Raw genomic sequence first — 18,142 nt, 5'->3', positions numbered from 1 at the left:
CTTAATCTCCCCTGTGTTGCACTTCTAGTGGTCACCCTTGTTCTGCCTGGGGAAAAAATAAAAAGTGCACCAAAAAAACAATGAAATTTGTGGATAGCTTGTTATGTGGACATTGGAGTTGAGTTTGTTGTTTTTACAGAAGGAGGATAAAACCACACTGAAAAACAAACATGGCGAGTTCTGGCTGGAGGTGAAAAATGCAGTTTTGTTCAGCGTCACTCAGTATGAAGGCTTTAAAGATCAGCACTACATCTGCTTTCACACCAGCAGCATCTGCATGTATCACCAAGGTAAGCTGCTTCCTGTTTGTGTGTAATATCACTATTGTCTTAGTCTTATGATGTTATGAGTGATATGTGGTGATAATGGGACCTAAAAATATATAAAAGTATAGGTAACGGTCTAGAACTGTACTAACTGTACGACTGTATGCGTTTTCACTGATGACTCAATCTGTTATTATCCCCAGGACTCATAGATGGAGGCACTTCCGTCTCAGACATCAAATTGCCATGCAGGACACATCCTCATTGGCTAGAGCCAACCATCTACCAGTCAGAAACATCTTCAGAAAAATTGTCAACGCCTTCGGAGGGTATCGGTTTAGAAGCTCGCAGCATGGTTTCTGTCGCTGTCAAAATCTCATCACAGAATGCAGAACGCAACATCAAGGTCAGATACTCAAAACAGTTAGAGGACTGTGTGTGTATTTCACAGATTTGTTGTGAACCACTTCAGCAAGTCCACTACAGACTCAAGTGTCACATTCTGTACATAAAGTACTTATGTTTGAGTTATTTTTAAAGGCTGGCAGGCTTTATTCTGCACTCATATTGTCCATGAGTTTTGGATCTACTTCCCAGTCAAAATTGAGAAATCGCCATGTTTCATTATTGGTGGTTATTACATTTTTAAACCCTTACTGTGGAAGAGAAATGTTGTTTTGTTATGTGTTGCTTATTAAATAAGTCCACTTATGTGGCTGTGTGTATACAGTGGCTTGCAAAAGTATTGGGCCCCCTTGAACTTTTCCACATTTTGTCACATTACAGCCACAAGACCAACACAAAGTGGTGCACATGTGAAAAGTGGAACGAAAATCAGACATGATTCTAAAAAATTTTTACAAATAAATAACTGCAAAGTGGGGTGTGCGTAATTATTCAGCCCCCTTTGGTCTGAGTGCAGTCAGTTGCCCATAGACGTTGCCTGATGAGTGCTAATGACTAAATAGAGTGATTACTGTGTGTAATGTCAGTACAAATACAGCTGCTCTGTGACGGCCTCAGAGGTTGTCTAAGAGAATATTGGGAGCAACAACACCATGAAGTCCAAAGAACACACCAGACAGGTCAGGGATAAAGTTATTGAGAAATACAAAAAGATTTCCCAAGCCCTGAACATCCCACAGAGCACTGTTCAAGCCATCATTCAGAAATGGAAGGAGTATGGCACAACTGCAAACCTACCAAGACAAGGCCGTCCACCTAAACTCACAGGCCGAACAAGCAGAGCGCTGATCAGAAATGCAGCCAAGAGGCCCATGGTGACTCTGGACGAGCTGCAGAGATCTACAGCTCAGGTGGGGGAATCTGTCCATAGGACAACTATTAGTCGTGCACTGCACAAAGTTGGCCTTTATGGAAGAGCGGCAAGAAGAAAGCCATTGTTAACAGAAAACCATAAGAAGTCCCGTTTGCAGTTTGCCATAAACCATGTGGGGACACAGCAAACATGTGGAAGAAGCTGCTCTGGTCAGATGAGACCAAAATGCAAAACGCTGTGTGTGGCGGAAAATTAACACTGCACATCACTCTGAACACACCATCCCCACTGTCAGATATGGTGGTGGCAGCATCATGCTCTGGGGGGGCTTCTCTTCAGCAGGGACAGGGAAGCTGGTCAGAGTTGATGGGAAGATGGATGGAGCCAAATACAGGGCAGTCTTGGAAGAAAACTTCTTGGAGTCTGCAAAAGACTTGAGACTGGGGCGGAGGTTCACCTTCCAGCAGGACAACGACCCTGAACATAAAGCCAGGAAACAATGGGACGGTTTAAAACAAAACATATCCATGTGTTAGAACGGCCCAGTCAAAGTCCAGATCTAAATCCAATCAAGAATCTGTGGCAAGATCTGAAAACTGCTGTTCACAAACGCTGTGCATCTAATCTGACTGAGCTGGAGCTGTTTTCAGAAAGATTTCAGTCTGTAGATGTGCAAAGCTGGTAGAGACAGACCCTAAAAGACTGGCAGCTGGAACTGCAGCAAAAGGTGGTTCTACAAAGTGTTGACTCAGGGGGCTGAATAATTACGCACACCCCACTCTGCAGTTATTTATTTGTAAAACATGTTTGGAATCATGTATGATTTTCATTCCACTTCTCACGTGTGCACCACTTTGTGTTGGTCTTTCAAATCAAATCACTTTTATTGTCACATCACATGTGCAGGTACATTGGTACAGCACATGTGAGTGAAATTCTTGTGTGCGAGCTTCACAAGCAACAGAGTTGTGCAAAATACAATAATGTAAACAAGCAAAATACAAGAATGGCTACATCTGAAACTAATAAATATATGTACAATATATAATAGTATATGCATTTCTGGATGTGTATACTAAATACTTTTCTGTGTGTGTGTGTGTGTGTGTACACATATTTTACAAATTAAGTAGAGTAAACAATAAATAAAATATATAAAAATATACAAATACGTTTTCACGTGGAATTCCAATAACATTGATTCATGTTTGTGGCTGTAATGTGACAAAATGTGGAAAAGTTCATGGGGGCCCAATACTTTTGCAAGCCACTGTATGTTTGTATGCAAATTAAAAAAATTCCACGTAATTTAAGAAGTAATGTGCTCGCTGTGATGTCCTCTTTTTTTTTTTTTCTTTCTTTTTTTTTTTCCCTCCTTTCTAATTTTCCGTCATGCAGGAGTTTCTGGTTGCTGTTGGGGTGAGAGGTGCTACACTCCAGCACAGAGTGGTCCCTCCTAGCTTGGGCTGGTATGACCAGGTAAAACAAACTGCCTTAGGCTGCTGTCATATAAGCTTTATTTGACCTTCATATGATGTGTTTACAAAGCACAGAAGAAATGTGCAATAACATCAGGTATTCATAATCTTACTGATGATTTGTCTACAACAGATTGTTGACTTTCTGAATGTTTCTGATGAACCCGTGTTGGGTTACGCTCCTCCTACGTCTGTCACCACACTACATTTGCACCTATGGAGCTGCTCTCTGGACTACAGGTGAAGTAGAACAAAACACTAAATGGTGGCTGGTTTTATTATCAGAGTGTGTTCTTATGTGACGCTTGATTTTATTTTGTTTTTTGCAGACCCCTGTACTTGCCACTCAGATCGTTGCTGGTTGTGGAAACATTCAGCATCTCCAGTAGCGTCTCTCTAGACAACTCCTCATCAACACTTAGGTGTGAAAAAGCAACTGGATTTCTTCTGAAATACAAAAATGTGTGGAGGTTACATTATTTAGTAAAATATGTTGTTTCCAGGATCATTTTGGACGAAGCTGCTCTGTTCCTCTCAGATAAAAGTAATGCTGTCTCTGTAAATCTAGCTCGTGGTAAGTTGACTTCAGAAACGGTGTTGAATGCAACTTTACATGAAGCTTTGACAAATTTTGACTTTTTCTTTTTGTCACAGATTATGTCCAAGTGGTAGACATGGGAACCTTAGAGCTGAGGATAACAGCAGTCAAACCTGGAGTAGATGGAAAATTGGTAAGTGTTAATTATTCATATTCCCATTTTTAAAAAACAGACAAAACAGGCTTGTACAAACACTTATTTTCGCTGTCTCTTGGGTGATAGTCGGAGCCCAGATTCGAGCTGCGCTGCTCCAGTGATGTGATCCATATCAGAACCTGTTCGGACTCCTGTGCTGCCCTCATGAACCTCATACAGTATGTAGCCAGCTATGGAGACTTGCTGCCCCCAGCTGAACCAGAGACCAAGCACAGCAGCACTGCACAAAAAAGCAAGGTCAGCAGTGTCACTCAGTTAAAGCATAATTGTCAAACTTTACCATATGCACAAGTTTATTCTGAGTGTATTTTTGGACAGATGGAGGCTTCTAGCCGACCACCATCTCAGACTTCGCTCCTCGCTGAGACTGAGCAGCAGATGTTACAGGATCTCATGAGTGACGCTATGGAAGAGACTGATGGGCAGCCTGTACCAGGGCCGCAGCAGAACGGTAAATACTTCGCTCAGTGAGGTAAAAAAGTGTTTCACCCATGAGGAGTCTTTACTTTATGAATTTCACACCACTGCAGGCACACCTGAGGAGCAGATTCAAGACCAAGAACCACCTCGCTCAGACCTGTTCCTGTTCCCAGATGAAAGTGGGAATTGCCAAGATTTAAGCCCCCCGTACCCCATGCTTCCTTCTCCTCTCATCACACCAGCCCCTAATCTGGCCCAAGAGACTGACGACTTTTGTATATTGGAAACTCCGAGCTCCAGAGGAGAGGTTGGGACATACTCATTCTTCAAGTTAAGGCTACATATTTTTGTGTAGCCTTAACTTGAAGAGGCTACATAGCATAGTGATCGACTGTTTTTGCAAAACCTGTTTATGCCTGACTGTAAGAAAAATGTGTGTTCAGGATCGAGATCAGGAGCCGGTGGTGAAGCAGCTATCCTCGGAGCCAGTAGAAGTCAAAGACGATCACTTCAGTCAGCCTCTGGATGGAAGTGATTCCAGCCGTGGAGCCAACTTTCCCATCCCAGAGGTTCGCTACCTCATTAAGGAGATCTCTGTCATCTGGCATCTTTATGGTGGAAAAGACTTTGGGAGTGTGAGCTCCATAGTTTCTCCTGCTAGAAGCCGGGGGTGAGTCATAAACTGGGTTCTCTTTACATTTGTTAAAAGGAAGACATATTTACTTAACTCTGGTCTTTACTCTGTCTTGCAGATGTACACCTCATAGCTCCCCATCTCAAACTCCAGTGAGACAAGCGAAGGCTTCAGGGCGGGTTGGTGGTGGAAAGGGAAGGAATCCTGATGTCCTGATGGAGATTCAACTCAGCAAGGTAAAGTTATGCTGTGCAGAAATACATGTTCATTATTTTGTGAAATGCCATTTGGGGTTTCTTCAGCTTTTCTTTTACTGCTTCTTCAGGTGAGATTCCAGCACGAGGTGTACCCCCAGATCTCAGCGGTGTCGCGTCCAGCAGTGGACCAGCCAGTGTCCCGGCAGGTGTTCTCTGTGCAGGACTTGGAGATTCGAGACAGACTAGCTGCCTCCCAGATGAACAAGTTTCTCTACTTGTACTCTAGCAAGGAAATGCCCCGAAAAGCCCATTCTAACATGGTGAGGAAAGCACCATACTTGTGGTAATCGTGGTAAGTTTTGTCCTGTCGTAACCATGTGTGTGCGCTTTTTGTCTTAGTTGACAGTCAAGGCGATGCACATGTGTCCTGAGTCAGGCCAGGCTCCCCCAGAGTGCTGTTTACGGGTCACTCTAATGCCTCTTCGCCTCAATATTGATCAGGTGAGAGCTGGGTACAAATTATTTCTCTAACCCTGGCAAACAATGAGCATTATCTTTTAAGTGATAGCTTCTTCTTTATTTGAAGGATGCACTGTTCTTCTTGAGAGACTTCTTTACAAGTCTTGCTGCTGAAGTTGAGTTTTTCTCACCACCTATTCACGAAGGTAAGATTGCCACAAAACTGTATAATTATCATGAATCCTACTTTTATCTCATGCATCTTTAACGTTTTGTCTGTTTTAGCGGTTTGTGTTACCACAAAGAAAGTGGCTGCCCCAGAGATCTCTTGCAGCTTCTCCAAGCACGCTGGTGGGAGCCAGGATCCAGCCCCAATCATCTCGGTGCCTGCACAGAGACGACTGAGCCAAAACGGTTTCTCTACATCCAGCAGGGAAGACGCAAATGACAGTGAAGCCTCTGCTTCTCCCTTCACAGACCAACCCATCTTCTTTAGGTTAGAGGTTATTTTTATTGACCACTAAGCCATTTAACTTTCCAAACTGCTTGTTTGTGTTCAGAAACCCCTTGTCATCTTAACAGGGAGTTTCGATTTACTTCTGAGGTTCCCATTCGCCTGGACTACCATGGGAAACACGTGTCTATGGACCAGGTAACTGTCTAAGAGAGGACTTGATTAACTCCACGTTATGTTATGAGTGCTTCATGAATGATTTTTATGAGTACCTCGTTCCAGGGAACATTTGCAGGGATCATTTTCGGGCTGACACAGCTGAATTGTTCAGAGCTCAAACTGAGGCAGTTGTGCTACAGGCAGGGGTAAGTATACCGCAAAATGTATCTCATGAGACAATAAATTAGCAAAAACATAATTCGCACACAGTGATCCGTATTAAGGTAATACTTGTTTGTGTTTCAGATTATTAGGTGTGGATAAGCTCTTTTCCTATGCAATAAATGAGTGGTTAAATGACATAAAGACAAACCAGCTTCAAGGACTGCTGAGTGGTGTGGCACCTATTCATACTCTGGTAAAACTGGGTAAGTGTAACAGTTCAAGGGATAATCTCAGATGGTTTACTGTATTTGGTAAGAACAGGGCTGTTGCTGTACCTTGTTCTTGTTGGCCAGTTGGGATGTGCTACATGATTAAATGTTGCTTCTCTTGTTAATCAAGACATGAAATACTAGTTATTTAATCCAATTATGCAAATGTTTGTTAATGTACAGTGCACATCAACTGTCAGTTATACCTCAGCAACATTACACACTCTTTCCCGTGAGTGGATATAAACAAGCACAGTGAAAAGGAACACAAGTGACAGCTCTGTGAACAAGTGTAGATTTGCAGTGTTCTTATCTAGACAATAAACAGTTATTAGCAGGCCTTGTAAGATCACACTGATGAATAAGCTGAGCAGTGTGTAACCATAATCTGCTCAGGTCTATAAACATTAACATGTAAGCTAAGCAGTGCTCGTGTTAGCTACTTGCAGCAGAATAAACTGATGTGTATCAGTTGTATTGCAGATGCCAGCAATAAATGAAATTTAAGAATGCACAGGTCCAAATTTTTGTAGTTCTTATCTGACACCTTGGATATCAATAATGGTTCAAACTGCTGGAAATGCGCGAATGAAAGCTGCTGCTGTAGCTAAAGAGAAGCGTCTCCAAGCTGCTGAAGCTCGGATGTTAACTTCCTATACATTGCCTCACTCTCCCATTAGCAATCGAAGCATTGCTCCTGTTGCGCAATTATTAACACAGTGTAGAACTGAACTGAATGGATTAGCTGTGGACTGTAGCACTGACACCTATAACCTTAGCACATCTTTATTACACTTTATTATTATACTTTGTCTAATATGAAAGAATAAGATTTAAAAAATCACAATTTTTCCCAAATTGTATTTGTACAGACATTGTTTAACTTGTCAGTGAACTGTCTGTTATCTTACGTCCAGACTTGTTAACTAGTCTGATTTTTGTTGTTCTCTCATTTTAATTGACTTGTAAAGGAGTTGCCTGGTGCTTGGCCCAACAACTTTCTAATTTCTGAAAAGTTCCTTGAGTCAACATTTCCTTGTTTGACAAAATTTTCTTTATTGTTGCTGACATTTCAGAATCAGCCTTAATCACTTTCTTTTTCTTTAATAAAAAACAATCTGGAACAGAAACTGCTGTGAAAGTCATTTCCAATATGAGAGCTGAGGTCCAGCTTTTGACTTTCAGTTGCTTTACTCCTCTGTCAATGTTGTTTTTTTTTTTTCTTTCATATTCAGTTCACGGACTCAGGGATTTGGTCTGGCTCCCGATTGAACAGTACAGGAAGGATGGCCGGATAGTCCGTGGATTTCAGCGCGGCACGGCTTCCTTTGGAACCTCTACAGCTATGGCTGCCCTGGAGCTCACAAACAGGATGGTGCGGACTATTCAGGTAAACTGGTCCACTGCTGCTAATAAAATATTTGCATGCATTTCCTTCTGTAAAGCACGTAGAAAAATCTATTAATTGTTGTCTTTTATAATTTTTTTTTCTGTTTTTAGGCAGCCGCTGAGACAGCGTATGACATGGTGTCTCCAGTGCCTGATGAGAGGGACACAAAGAGGGTAAAACGGATCTCCCATTATGGACTGGCTCATCAGCCTGTCGACCTCAGAGAAGGTGTAGCCAAAGCCTACACTGTGGTGAAAGAGGTAAAAAAAACAAATAGGAAAACCTTCAGTTCTGTGAAAGAAAAGATGTTTTAAGGACTGCAAAATGTTCCCACAGGGGATCACAGACACTGCACTAACCATCTACGACACAGCCACCCGGGAGCACGAGCAGCGAGGTATGACTGGGGCAGTCGGTGGAGTTCTCCGCCAGCTTCCACCTGCAGTAGTCAAGCCACTCATTATGGCCACTGAGGCGACTTCAAATGTCTTGGGTGGGATGAGAAACCAGATTCACCCCGATGCACGTCAGGAGGAGTCGCAAAAATGGAGGCAGGGCGACGAGTAAGTGTCATTGCCTTATGGAAAACTGAAACAATGACTGTGCAGCAGCTACAGCTTAATAGGTGTGCTTTTGAAGAAGGCAAAAGGTGGACAGTGAGTGCCGGTGTAAATAAAATGGTGTTCATCCTGTGGCAGTTTGAGCTACTGTGATTTTTAGCTTGTGTCAGCTTATCACATGCCTCACAGTGCCTTCATGGTCATCAACATTGTTCAACTGTATGCTTGTAATCAAATGGATGAAGAAGGGTGAGTTTGAGCAGCACTTATAATGTTATTGTGTATGATGCTATGTTGTAGGGTAGACCATACAAATGTAAAATGTAAAGGCTTAAGAATGAAGGAATAGGTCCTTTCATCTGCTTCATTTTCAAACAGCTGTTTACAGATTGTGTGGTTGCGTTCTCTTATCCTACTTTGTGTCAGCAAACACTAATATTCTAGGTGTAATGACCCTTAATTTATATAAGATGTACTGTATGTGGGCCTTGTTATTTACTGTAAATATTCCTAATGAGCAGCATTTTGTGCAAATATGAGAGAACAAATGTAAAAACTGAATGTGTTGCATCTTTGTAAAGCTCTGTAATCTGCACTTTTAACTGAGTCGAAGCGTAACAAGTGAGAGATGGGACGATTATCCAGACTTGTTCTAAGGTTTCACAATTTTAGTGTTGCATAATTTTCACAAAAGCTGCTGTTTAAAAAAAGGAAGCTGCGGTTTAAATTTAAAAACTGCTTTATTCTTGCAGTCTCGTGTATCACATTTTTGAATTGTTGATAAAGTGAATTACTCAAGATCCATAAGTAAAGTCTTAATGTACTGATAATCTCATTTGTTTAGTTTTTTTTTAAATTATTATTAAGCTATATGTTTATATATTGATGTCTGATGTGATCAATTGTGTTGCTAAGTCTTGATTTTTATTTTTTTTCTTCCTTTTTTGGTTATGTGGTAAGAGTATTATTTCTTGTAAATATATGTACAGGTGACTCATGAATTTGTATTAAAAGCATGATGGAGAAATAAAAACGGTGAAGTTAACACTGGAATGTGCTTGGTTGGTGTTTATTTACTTAGACTCTAGACATTTTTGTAAACCTTAGGAGTTGTGTTAGCATCATATTTCAACGTTTGCTTTATATATTTTATTCTGAAAACTATACGTCCGTCTGTCAAGTGATTTTTATTTTGAAAGCCTAACCTCGCTAAGTTGGCATGGCAACAGAACTGGTTCCCAAATCTCTATTGAAAAGTGTTAAGAGCGTAGACTTGGACTATTTTAAGGGGTTTAACATTTTAACTGTGTGCTCAAAGAGTGTTGGTGATGGCGGACATAGTCGCCGACCTGAGCACTCTGTGTTTTGAGAGCGGGCTCGCTGACGACGAAAAGAAGTTACTTTACCTCCGGGCGCGCTCGGCTGGACTGACATTTTGCGGGTGCGCGCACGCAGCTTTCGTGTGTGAGCTCATTGACTCGCTAAGGTGAACTCATCCCACACGTATAGTCTTGCAGTCATTTGAGTATATTTTAATCTGTCTGAGCTGCTTCATTCATTTGTATTATAGATGTGCCATCAGAAGGCGCACAGCGAAAATCAGAAAGCCAGTGGCACCAGGAGAGCACGACGACCTCCGCGTGGGTATACTTGGGATGGGCCATCTGGGAAAACAGCTGTGCCAAGCACTTCTTGAAAAGACCAAAATCAAACCCTCACATATTAAGATCTCCACTAGGAGACCAGAGTTAGCAGGTACACACGCACAAAAAGCCCAAATCTGAGAAAAATGCTTGTGATGCAGTGGATTTAAGATAAGCTTTATTAGTCCCACGCATGGGAAATTTGTTTTGTTACAGCAGTGGACAGTGCAAAGTTGCATAGAAAAAACAATGGAATAGTATATCCATAAGATACTGTACACAATAGAATATAATAAAAATAAAATACTATATACAATCGAATAAAATAGAATACAAATGCTGTATACAATATGAGTATAATAATTTCTTGTGACAGGATTTAAATGTCATGAGACACATAATCTTAAAGTGGTGGACCTATTTCCTTTTTATTCTGTTGTGTTTATAGAGCGTTACAGTGGTGGATGCTCATATTAGACATGGTCAAAGCTTCAAATAATTAGATTCTTTCGTTGAAGTAATCTATGTGAGGTGAAAGATCGCTGTTCATGTGGCTATAAATGCTAGCTTTCCTACTGCTGGCTCCTCATGATATCACTCAGAGTGGATACCACTAATATGGTCAAACCTTCTGTTTGCAAGGGGCAGCCAGTCAGAAGAAGGCTGGCTTAAGGGATGAGAAGCTAAAGCTCCTTGTTTCAGATAGTGGGTAATCTGAGGGGTTTCCATACGCTTCCTTAATGACTCTCTTCACTCTTAAATTTTTAAGCTACCCAGATGCATTTTTGAGCAGATTTAAGCTAGGTTGTTGTTGTTTTGTTTTTTCAGTTATGCCCTTTTAAGACTATGAATAGTTATTGGTTGCTTGTTGTGACTCTATGGTATTCTTGAGTTAATCATTAAGCATGTGTTGGTTTAACTAAATTGCACTTGGACCAAACTTCCGTGTGTACTGATAAAAGAAAAAAAGTGTTTGCTAAGATCGTTGTATGTTCTGTGTTTCAGTGGAATTTGTCCATACAGAAATTGAATGTTTCTTTGACAATCGCAGACTGGCAGCATGGGCGGATGTTCTTTTCCTTTGCTGTCTGCCCTCTCAAATCCCAAAAGTCTGTGTTGATCTCCGCTCTCATCTGGCAAAACACTGCCTTGTGTACAGTTTCACCTCTGCCATTCCCGTCACCAGGTACAGCCATATTCACACACACAAAGGACTGGTCATTTCTTGGGGGGGTTGGGTCAATGAATCGCTTTCTTTTGAATTACTGTCTCAGATTAGCTAAGCTTCTTGGACACGACTACATCCTGAAGCCAAAGTATGACGTTGTCTCTTGTGACACTGTGGATGTTTGGCTGTCCTGCAGTCATGTGGCCTCAGCTTTAGCAGATCCTTTGCTGATAGAAGCATCGTGTCCTCTCACAATGAAAGGTATGTCACTTCAGCATCTTTTCATTTTGTTTCATATGTGACAGAAAGTATTTTGCATGAGCTTCAGTTAAACAAGTTCTTCACAAGTTCTGTTCTTAGTTTGTACATTTTGATTCCACATGTAGGAGGTATTTCTCTGGGTCTGAACTGGGTGTGTGCGGTGCTGTATATCCTGTTGAATATCTGCACCTCTGCCAGTCTGGGATCCAGTGAGGCTCTCCTCTTAATTAAATCAATATTTAAAGAAAAATGTGGAGACACTGTGCAATTAAATGCACACAGTTTCATCAATTCATCCTATGCATCTTCTCTTCTCTCAGATGAGTGAGTAGATCAGTGTTTGTTTGTTTTTTAAACTGTCATATATCTCATTTAAATAGTAATTATATATTTCAACTTTATTCCAAAAAGGCCTTTTCCCTGGATTTCACTTATGGATGCCCAGATCAGGGAGACCCCGCTGCTGCGCTTTCTATCAAGCAGTAAATCTGTGCAACAGTGCCTCTCTGCAGCTTATAAATCCCAGATGGAGACACCAGCAAAGTGACACACTGATCAGCCACAGCATTAAAATCACTGATACGTGAACTCAGTCTCTGTGAACCATGTCTCATTTTGAAAGAATACATAACAATACGAAAAATTAAAAAGTAAATAAAAGTCTGTTTAGCTTTTTGTGACCTGTCTTAAATAATGAGGCTGGTCAGTGTGCTTCCAATTCAAAATTTGTATTACTGTGTTACATTTTCAATTTTGAATGAAAATCATTTTATAACATGAAGGACTCACTAAAGTTTGTGAAATGTAGATAGGTTTACTTCAGATACTTTTATGCAGTACAGTTACAGTGCTGTGCAAAAGTCTCAAGCTTAATATGTTTTTTTATTTTCTCTATTAAGCCACTTAACACTGACCTATGAAACATTAAAGCATCAAAAAATGCACTCATGGATGAACAAGTGTTGTCTCTATACAGCACAGGCGACTTGGGAAAGAACCAATTTTAAGTTGTATCTGTAGCTACTTTGGTGATGGCAGCCTCTTGCAAAAAACCTGGACCTTCATCTACTGTTCACTGCAGCCTTGTCAGTAAAGATCTCAGTGGAAAGACTTCTGTCAAGAAGCCTATCTTAAATAAGGAAAATGGGGAGAAACAGCTGAAGTATACCAAATTACACACCAAATGAACTGAAGACAGGTCCGATGGAGTAATGAATCCAGATGTGACATACAGAGGAGATCAGGGGTGAGGTACAACAGTGAGTGTCTACAGCCATCTGCAAGACACGGTGGAGGCACTGTCATAGTTTGGGTTGGCATTTAAGCCAGTGGTGTTGGGGATCTTGTTGAAATTAATGCAACAACATTAGGTTTGATTGCCAAAAGCTTCATTTTTCAGCATGACGATGATCCCACATGCACTGCCAATGCATTAAGAGCATACTACGCACAGGGGAACACTGTCAGTCATGGATTGCCTCCCCAGATCCTGGACCTCAACAATATTGAAACAGTGTGGGATCATCTTGACAGGGAATGGAACAAAAATACAGCCAACATCTAGAGAAGAGCTTTAAAGACTGCTTAAAGAAATAACAGGAAAGCTTGTCTAAGAGAGCTGTAGTTGTACAAACTCTGCTTTTGTCTTACATGTTGTCTTTCCATTTATGTACACGTTCTAATAAATTTCCTATTTCTTTCCTAGATTTTCCCAATTGAATAAGAAAAGCGGGGGGGGGGGGGGGGGGGGGGGTGCCTCAAGACCTTTGCAGAGTACTGTATCATGAGAAAAAAGACTTAAAACTGAAAAAAAAGATAGTTGTTAGATTTTGTTAAATAATCTGTGTTTATGATTTGGCTTTGGGACGTATACTTTTAGACTGGTTTAAATATTAAGCAGCGGCGTATGTCCTCAGAGGAGCTGCAGTAGGCTCCTGGTAAGGATGCAGATTCGCAGATTTTCCGAGAAAAGACGGAAGTGTCAAAAAATCCGGGTCTGTTTTTTCCTGTTGAGCAGCAGAAGCAGCAGCGGCAGCACTGTGGAGAGGTCCCTCACATGATTGCAGGGATATGGAGGCGGTTTTCCTCATGCCCTGAGCTTGATTAAACTAAAATCACATCATATTTTCGACGCTACGTTGTGGTGAGATAAGTTTTTGGGTGTTGTGTCCGCAGCTTCGGCTGTCCTTTTAACTGCTCGCTGGTTAGCTAGCGTGAGCTATAAGCTAACAGCTAGCCTGGTTAATGAAGCTAGAGTTCCACGCACATGTAAACACAGCTCGTCGCTACTGCTTTAACTGTTAAATCAGAAGGCAATACTGCGGTTGACGGGGTTTATTATGTGAAACGGCAGCTTGTTTAGTTTAAACAGCCTGCTTTAGGAGGCTAGCTTCACCCGTCTCCCTCCCCTGTGGTTGGGAGGGGCGGGGTTTCATCTTTTTGCAGCCACGCAGACTGAGGTGTTTGCCTTCTCAGGACAGCCATGGAGAGATTAGAGGCTACATCACAGCTCCAGTCACGGCTTTCATCACTGTCTTTCTCATCTTTCCCCGGAGTAACAGCCAAACAGTGCGACAACACGCCACCGGACAGGTAACCTGTTGCTGCGGCTTTTAAATGGAGCTGCTATGCAGATGGGTGGTCTGAATGTTATCTTGGTTTAAAAATTCTATTCTTTCTTTACTTAAGGCTGCAGAATACAAATCTTTCAGAGAGCTTTACTCAGTCCAAAGACAGTATGGATGACACCAAGGAGGATTCAGGACGTCTTTCTGAGGTAGGTAATACTGTGTGCTTAGGTGAGCTGTAAACAAGTTGCAGTAAATAGGGAGGCATAGTCTAACAATTTAAGTCTTTACAATAATAACCCCGATGTGTGCGCATATTGAGGGTAATGAAGAGGCCCTTGCTGAGCTGGCCCTGGGGGAAGGAGGCGAGGAGAACAGCAGTGCAGGGAGCTGTCAGCTCTCCGCCGAGATGAAAGGTGAGGACCTGCAGTGTGCCATAGTGACAGCTGCTTTGTTCAGCAGTGATTCTGACTCTGCGGGTTCATAAACGTCCCACTAATTGCAGTGTGCGTGCACAGTATTTGCTTGAGATTTTGCCATCTTAAAATGAGTTGGATAAAGTGTTGCAGTTGCTGTCACATCTTGTTAAAGTCACTGCCGCGTGTCCCTTCTGATGGCAGCCCAGATGCCGCCCCTGAACCCCCCGACAACTTGGACATCTGCTGCTGTGAAGGAGTTAAAGGTGAAGCTCCGAACAGAGAAGGACAGCATGGTGACCGTGTACCGAGGCGACATCATGACGGTCCACGTGCCCACCGTGCCCGAAGCCAATAAAGTGTGCTGGGAGTTTGCCACAGACGGCTACGACATTGGCTTCGGCATCTATTTTGACTGGACTCCCGTGACGAGTCGGTCCATCACGGTGCATATCAGCGAGTCGAGCGATGACGAGGACGAAGAGGAGGAGCTTGAAGGTCAGGCGCCGACGCCCCTCTTTGCGATGGCAGTTGTACTTTTATATGTTTTCCCCCCACTGGGGTTACGATTCGGTGTGTTGACTTTGTGGATCATGTGATTTCTGCAGGGCCCGTCGGCAACGGGGACGTCGAGAAGGGCTCCAAAACTCACACCAACTCTAACTTGTCTGAAATCCTCCCCGTGTACCGCCAGGACAGCCACCTGTCCGTGCAGGGGGGGAGCCACGAATTTCCAGGTGAAGGCACTTATCTCCTGAAGTTTGACAACTCCTACTCCCTTTGGCGAAATAAAACACTTTACTACAGGGTTTATTATAGTGCCTGAGATGCCAATTTATCGCTTATGAATGTACAATTTACTGAAGAACAATGAACTATTTTTGATTCCACACTTGTTGGGGGAGGGATGGGAGGGAGACATAATTGAAATTCTAAAATAAAATAGAAAAAAAAAAATATATATATATATAGGGATATCTATTTTTTAGCACCGTCTGCTTGTGTTGTCTCTTGTTGAATTTAAGTTTGTAATCCCACAGATTTCAAACGCTTCAGTGTCTTGCTAACATGTGTTTGAAGAAGCCTTGCATATGTGCCATTTTTCCCATGTGTGCACCGTGCTATTTGGTCAAGTGCCCATCATAAAATATCTATTGTCTTCACCTGTAACAGATCTATGGTAGCAGTGATCAGGGAAGACCTGCACGGGTATAACTGTGTTAAATCAGCTATGATCTAAAGAAAGAAGCTTTGTTGTTGTGTGTGTGTGTGTGTGTGTGTGTGTGTGTGTGTGTGTGTGTGTGTGTGTGTGTGTGTGTGTGTGTGTGTGTGTGTGTGTGTGTGTGTGTGTGTGTGTGTGTGTGTGTGTGTGCGCGCGCTTGTGCACCTTTTTTTTCCCTTATTATTCTTATTGCTTTGTCTTTGTTACCAACCTAACTTATTTTTTTTCTTCTCTGTATTGATCCTAATCACGTGAGATTTCAGATTATGTAAATTCAGAGTATGGCGATGTCTGCTGTCACAGTGGTGTGTTGGTTAAAAAATATATATAAGTCGAATGTACTGAAGCAAGTGGTAATCAGACTGTGCTTTTTATGACACAATTAAAAGCCATCCCTTATCACATGCAGCTCCTTATGTAATAAAAAAATCAATATTTACATTTGACTTGCACACTTTCATTATGTTTGGAGGTAGATTATTTTTTGTGCACAAGTCTAAGAAGTAAGTTACTGTTTTGTTTTTGGTCTTTTTAAAAAAAAAAAAAAGATTATCTTTCTTTCCTCATTTCAATCACTCTTTGTGCATCTTCCAAAGATTTCACAGATCTGGCTGCTGACGTTGTATACAGCATACTGTAAAGCAACTGATACTGTTACTGTACTAAACCCTCGCTGTAAGTTATGCTGATGGCATCAAATCCTGAAATTTCTAATTCCTCAATAAACAGACCATTGTCTCATTTCCTTTGTGGTTAATTGAGGCGATTAGATAAAACCAGCATGAATCACGGTCGATTACTGGACAGCTTGAGAAAAAAATAAATTAAAAAATGGCCAGCCAAAGCTGCGCATTTCACCCGAGACCCCGTCATTTCATAACAGTCTCGCTGCACATCCAGGATTAGAAAGCACTTCAGGGTGGCCCCTTGTGTTTCCATTAAATTGTGACATAAGGGGATTGATGTAATAGTTGCACAGAGGTGCTGATGAAACCAGGTTTTATTTTCAGTTCTCCCTTAAGGCCTCACACAATCTTACGACGCAGCTAGTCTTGCTTGGGCTTTACTGGATTTTTCTTTTTTTTAAAAAGAAAAATGGTCAATAATTTATGGAAAGCTACTCTCAGTATCATCAAATTCATTATTTATTCAATTAACTTCACGGAAATATAAAGATGTACTAGATTCTAACATAATCCACATTATCTACAAGCATATGATGGTCGAATGTCAGCTGGCATCCAGAAGCTGTTTAAAAAAAGGGATAATAAATACAAATGAAGATGAAGTTATATTATTTTGAGAAACCCAAGGTTAGCACAAATGTGAACAGTCATTGAGTTTCTGTTTCGAGGCCTTTGGAACTGTACTGACTAAATAAAAATTTGCAGCACACTCGACTGCTTAAAAAATTGCATAGGACTAACATAATTATTCAGTACTGTGATAAATGCTCCTTTTCTTTCTTTTTTATGGTTTGTCTTGGTTCTGTATGTAAATCGGAGGTTTGGGATCTAATTTTCCTTATGCGGTCATTTTTTGGTCTGGCGTCATGAGCAGGTGTTATATAAGCTGTAGCATCAACCTACACCTGTTTAGTTTGTCATTTGATTTCTTCTTTATTTTTATCACTTAATTTCTTGTGATATAAACAATCAGAATAAAGATGAAGATAAATATATCGATTTACTCTTGTTATTCCAAACTCTACATCAGCTTGGGTCTCATTAAGTAAGAACCAGAGTGCATGGTTTCAGACTGCAAGTGGAGATGAACTCTAATAGAAGCTGTTTTTAGCATTGTCGCCTCTTAGATGAAATGTTGCTCCTGAGGGTGGACAGAATAATAAAGTAATATGACACAACCACACTGCATTAACACCACAGAGCCCAAGAACTGACATGATTATATTTTGTTGGCTTATTTTGGGCCCCCTAAGTACCAAGTGCACGCCATCAAAACACCACAGCCTACCTGAATATTTTTCCTGACCATGTCCATCCCTTTACGACCACAGTGCACGATTAGTCTTTTTAATAAAAGTTCATTCACTGTTTGAAAATTTCAGATATCAGCCATTTTCTAGATGGCTGAAACACAAGTCTAATACACTCAGAAGTTTCTTTGTCCCACATATTATTCCCCCCCCCCCCCCCCCCCCCCCCCCCCCCAAAAAAAAAACTATAAGTGCTAACATGAGGAAAACAGTGTAGTAGTAGAGATGGTAGCCACAAGCCACATTTCCTGGATGGACCTCGTGCCTAAGCGGCCCCACTCTCACCTACTGATGAGAGAAGCTAGAACTCTCATCTGATATTGCTATTAGTGCAGTGGAGGTTCTCACTTGATCACCAATAATACGTGAAGCAAATATGACTGA

At 41.5% G+C, this 18,142-nt stretch overlaps 3 protein-coding genes across 5 annotated transcripts in view; all 3 read left to right on the top strand.

Moving 5' to 3' along the window:
* The window catches only part of atg2b (autophagy related 2B), a 21,786-nt gene extending 12,256 nt beyond the window's left edge, over positions 1–9,530 (top strand). The window contains exons 22-43 of the mRNA XM_085392319.1: positions 140–290; positions 470–672; positions 2,944–3,024; positions 3,157–3,263; positions 3,353–3,445; positions 3,527–3,597; positions 3,678–3,754; positions 3,845–4,015; positions 4,097–4,229; positions 4,309–4,505; positions 4,642–4,868; positions 4,951–5,068; positions 5,158–5,349; positions 5,429–5,530; positions 5,616–5,694; positions 5,774–5,984; positions 6,071–6,140; positions 6,225–6,307; positions 6,408–6,529; positions 7,771–7,925; positions 8,036–8,185; positions 8,262–9,530. Of these exons, the coding sequence (XP_085248445.1) occupies positions 140–290; positions 470–672; positions 2,944–3,024; positions 3,157–3,263; positions 3,353–3,445; positions 3,527–3,597; positions 3,678–3,754; positions 3,845–4,015; positions 4,097–4,229; positions 4,309–4,505; positions 4,642–4,868; positions 4,951–5,068; positions 5,158–5,349; positions 5,429–5,530; positions 5,616–5,694; positions 5,774–5,984; positions 6,071–6,140; positions 6,225–6,307; positions 6,408–6,529; positions 7,771–7,925; positions 8,036–8,185; positions 8,262–8,492 (3,024 nt within the window). The 3' untranslated portion in view covers positions 8,493–9,530. The remainder of the gene's footprint in view (positions 1–139; positions 291–469; positions 673–2,943; positions 3,025–3,156; positions 3,264–3,352; positions 3,446–3,526; positions 3,598–3,677; positions 3,755–3,844; positions 4,016–4,096; positions 4,230–4,308; positions 4,506–4,641; positions 4,869–4,950; positions 5,069–5,157; positions 5,350–5,428; positions 5,531–5,615; positions 5,695–5,773; positions 5,985–6,070; positions 6,141–6,224; positions 6,308–6,407; positions 6,530–7,770; positions 7,926–8,035; positions 8,186–8,261) is intronic.
* Positions 9,531–9,730: 200 nt separating this feature from the next.
* On the top strand, positions 9,731–12,338 carry noxred1 (NADP-dependent oxidoreductase domain containing 1). The gene is made up of 6 exons (XM_085392393.1): positions 9,731–9,971; positions 10,056–10,240; positions 11,134–11,314; positions 11,403–11,557; positions 11,683–11,881; positions 11,969–12,338. The coding sequence occupies exons 1-6, from the start codon at positions 9,814–9,816 to the stop codon at positions 12,102–12,104; spliced, it is 1,014 nt and encodes a 337-aa protein (XP_085248519.1). The 5' UTR covers positions 9,731–9,813; the 3' UTR covers positions 12,105–12,338.
* A 1,207-nt stretch (positions 12,339–13,545) lies between these two features.
* Positions 13,546–16,503, top strand: tmed8 (transmembrane p24 trafficking protein 8). Of its 3 annotated transcripts, none has more exons than XM_085392109.1 (6): positions 13,546–13,700; positions 14,033–14,149; positions 14,246–14,333; positions 14,447–14,540; positions 14,745–15,038; positions 15,149–16,503. In XM_085392109.1, exons 2-6 carry the CDS (start codon positions 14,040–14,042, stop codon positions 15,364–15,366), a joined length of 804 nt encoding a protein of 267 aa, XP_085248235.1. In that variant the 5' UTR covers positions 13,546–13,700; positions 14,033–14,039; the 3' UTR covers positions 15,367–16,503. The 3 variants fall into 3 exon arrangements, with proteins under 3 accessions (XP_085248235.1, XP_085248238.1, XP_085248237.1); XM_085392112.1 differs by having other exon boundaries at positions 13,550–13,700; positions 14,038–14,149; XM_085392111.1 differs by having other exon boundaries at positions 13,556–13,700; positions 14,003–14,149.
* The last annotated feature ends 1,639 nt before the right edge of the window (positions 16,504–18,142 follow it).

This window comes from Rhamphochromis longiceps, linkage group LG19, assembly GCF_057381845.1.
Source record: "Rhamphochromis longiceps isolate RC_006_pf linkage group LG19, R_longiceps_female_GT1.1, whole genome shotgun sequence".
Classification (NCBI taxonomy): Eukaryota; Metazoa; Chordata; class Actinopteri; order Cichliformes; family Cichlidae; genus Rhamphochromis; species Rhamphochromis longiceps.
This window is presented reverse-complemented; position numbering and strand designations above follow the sequence as displayed.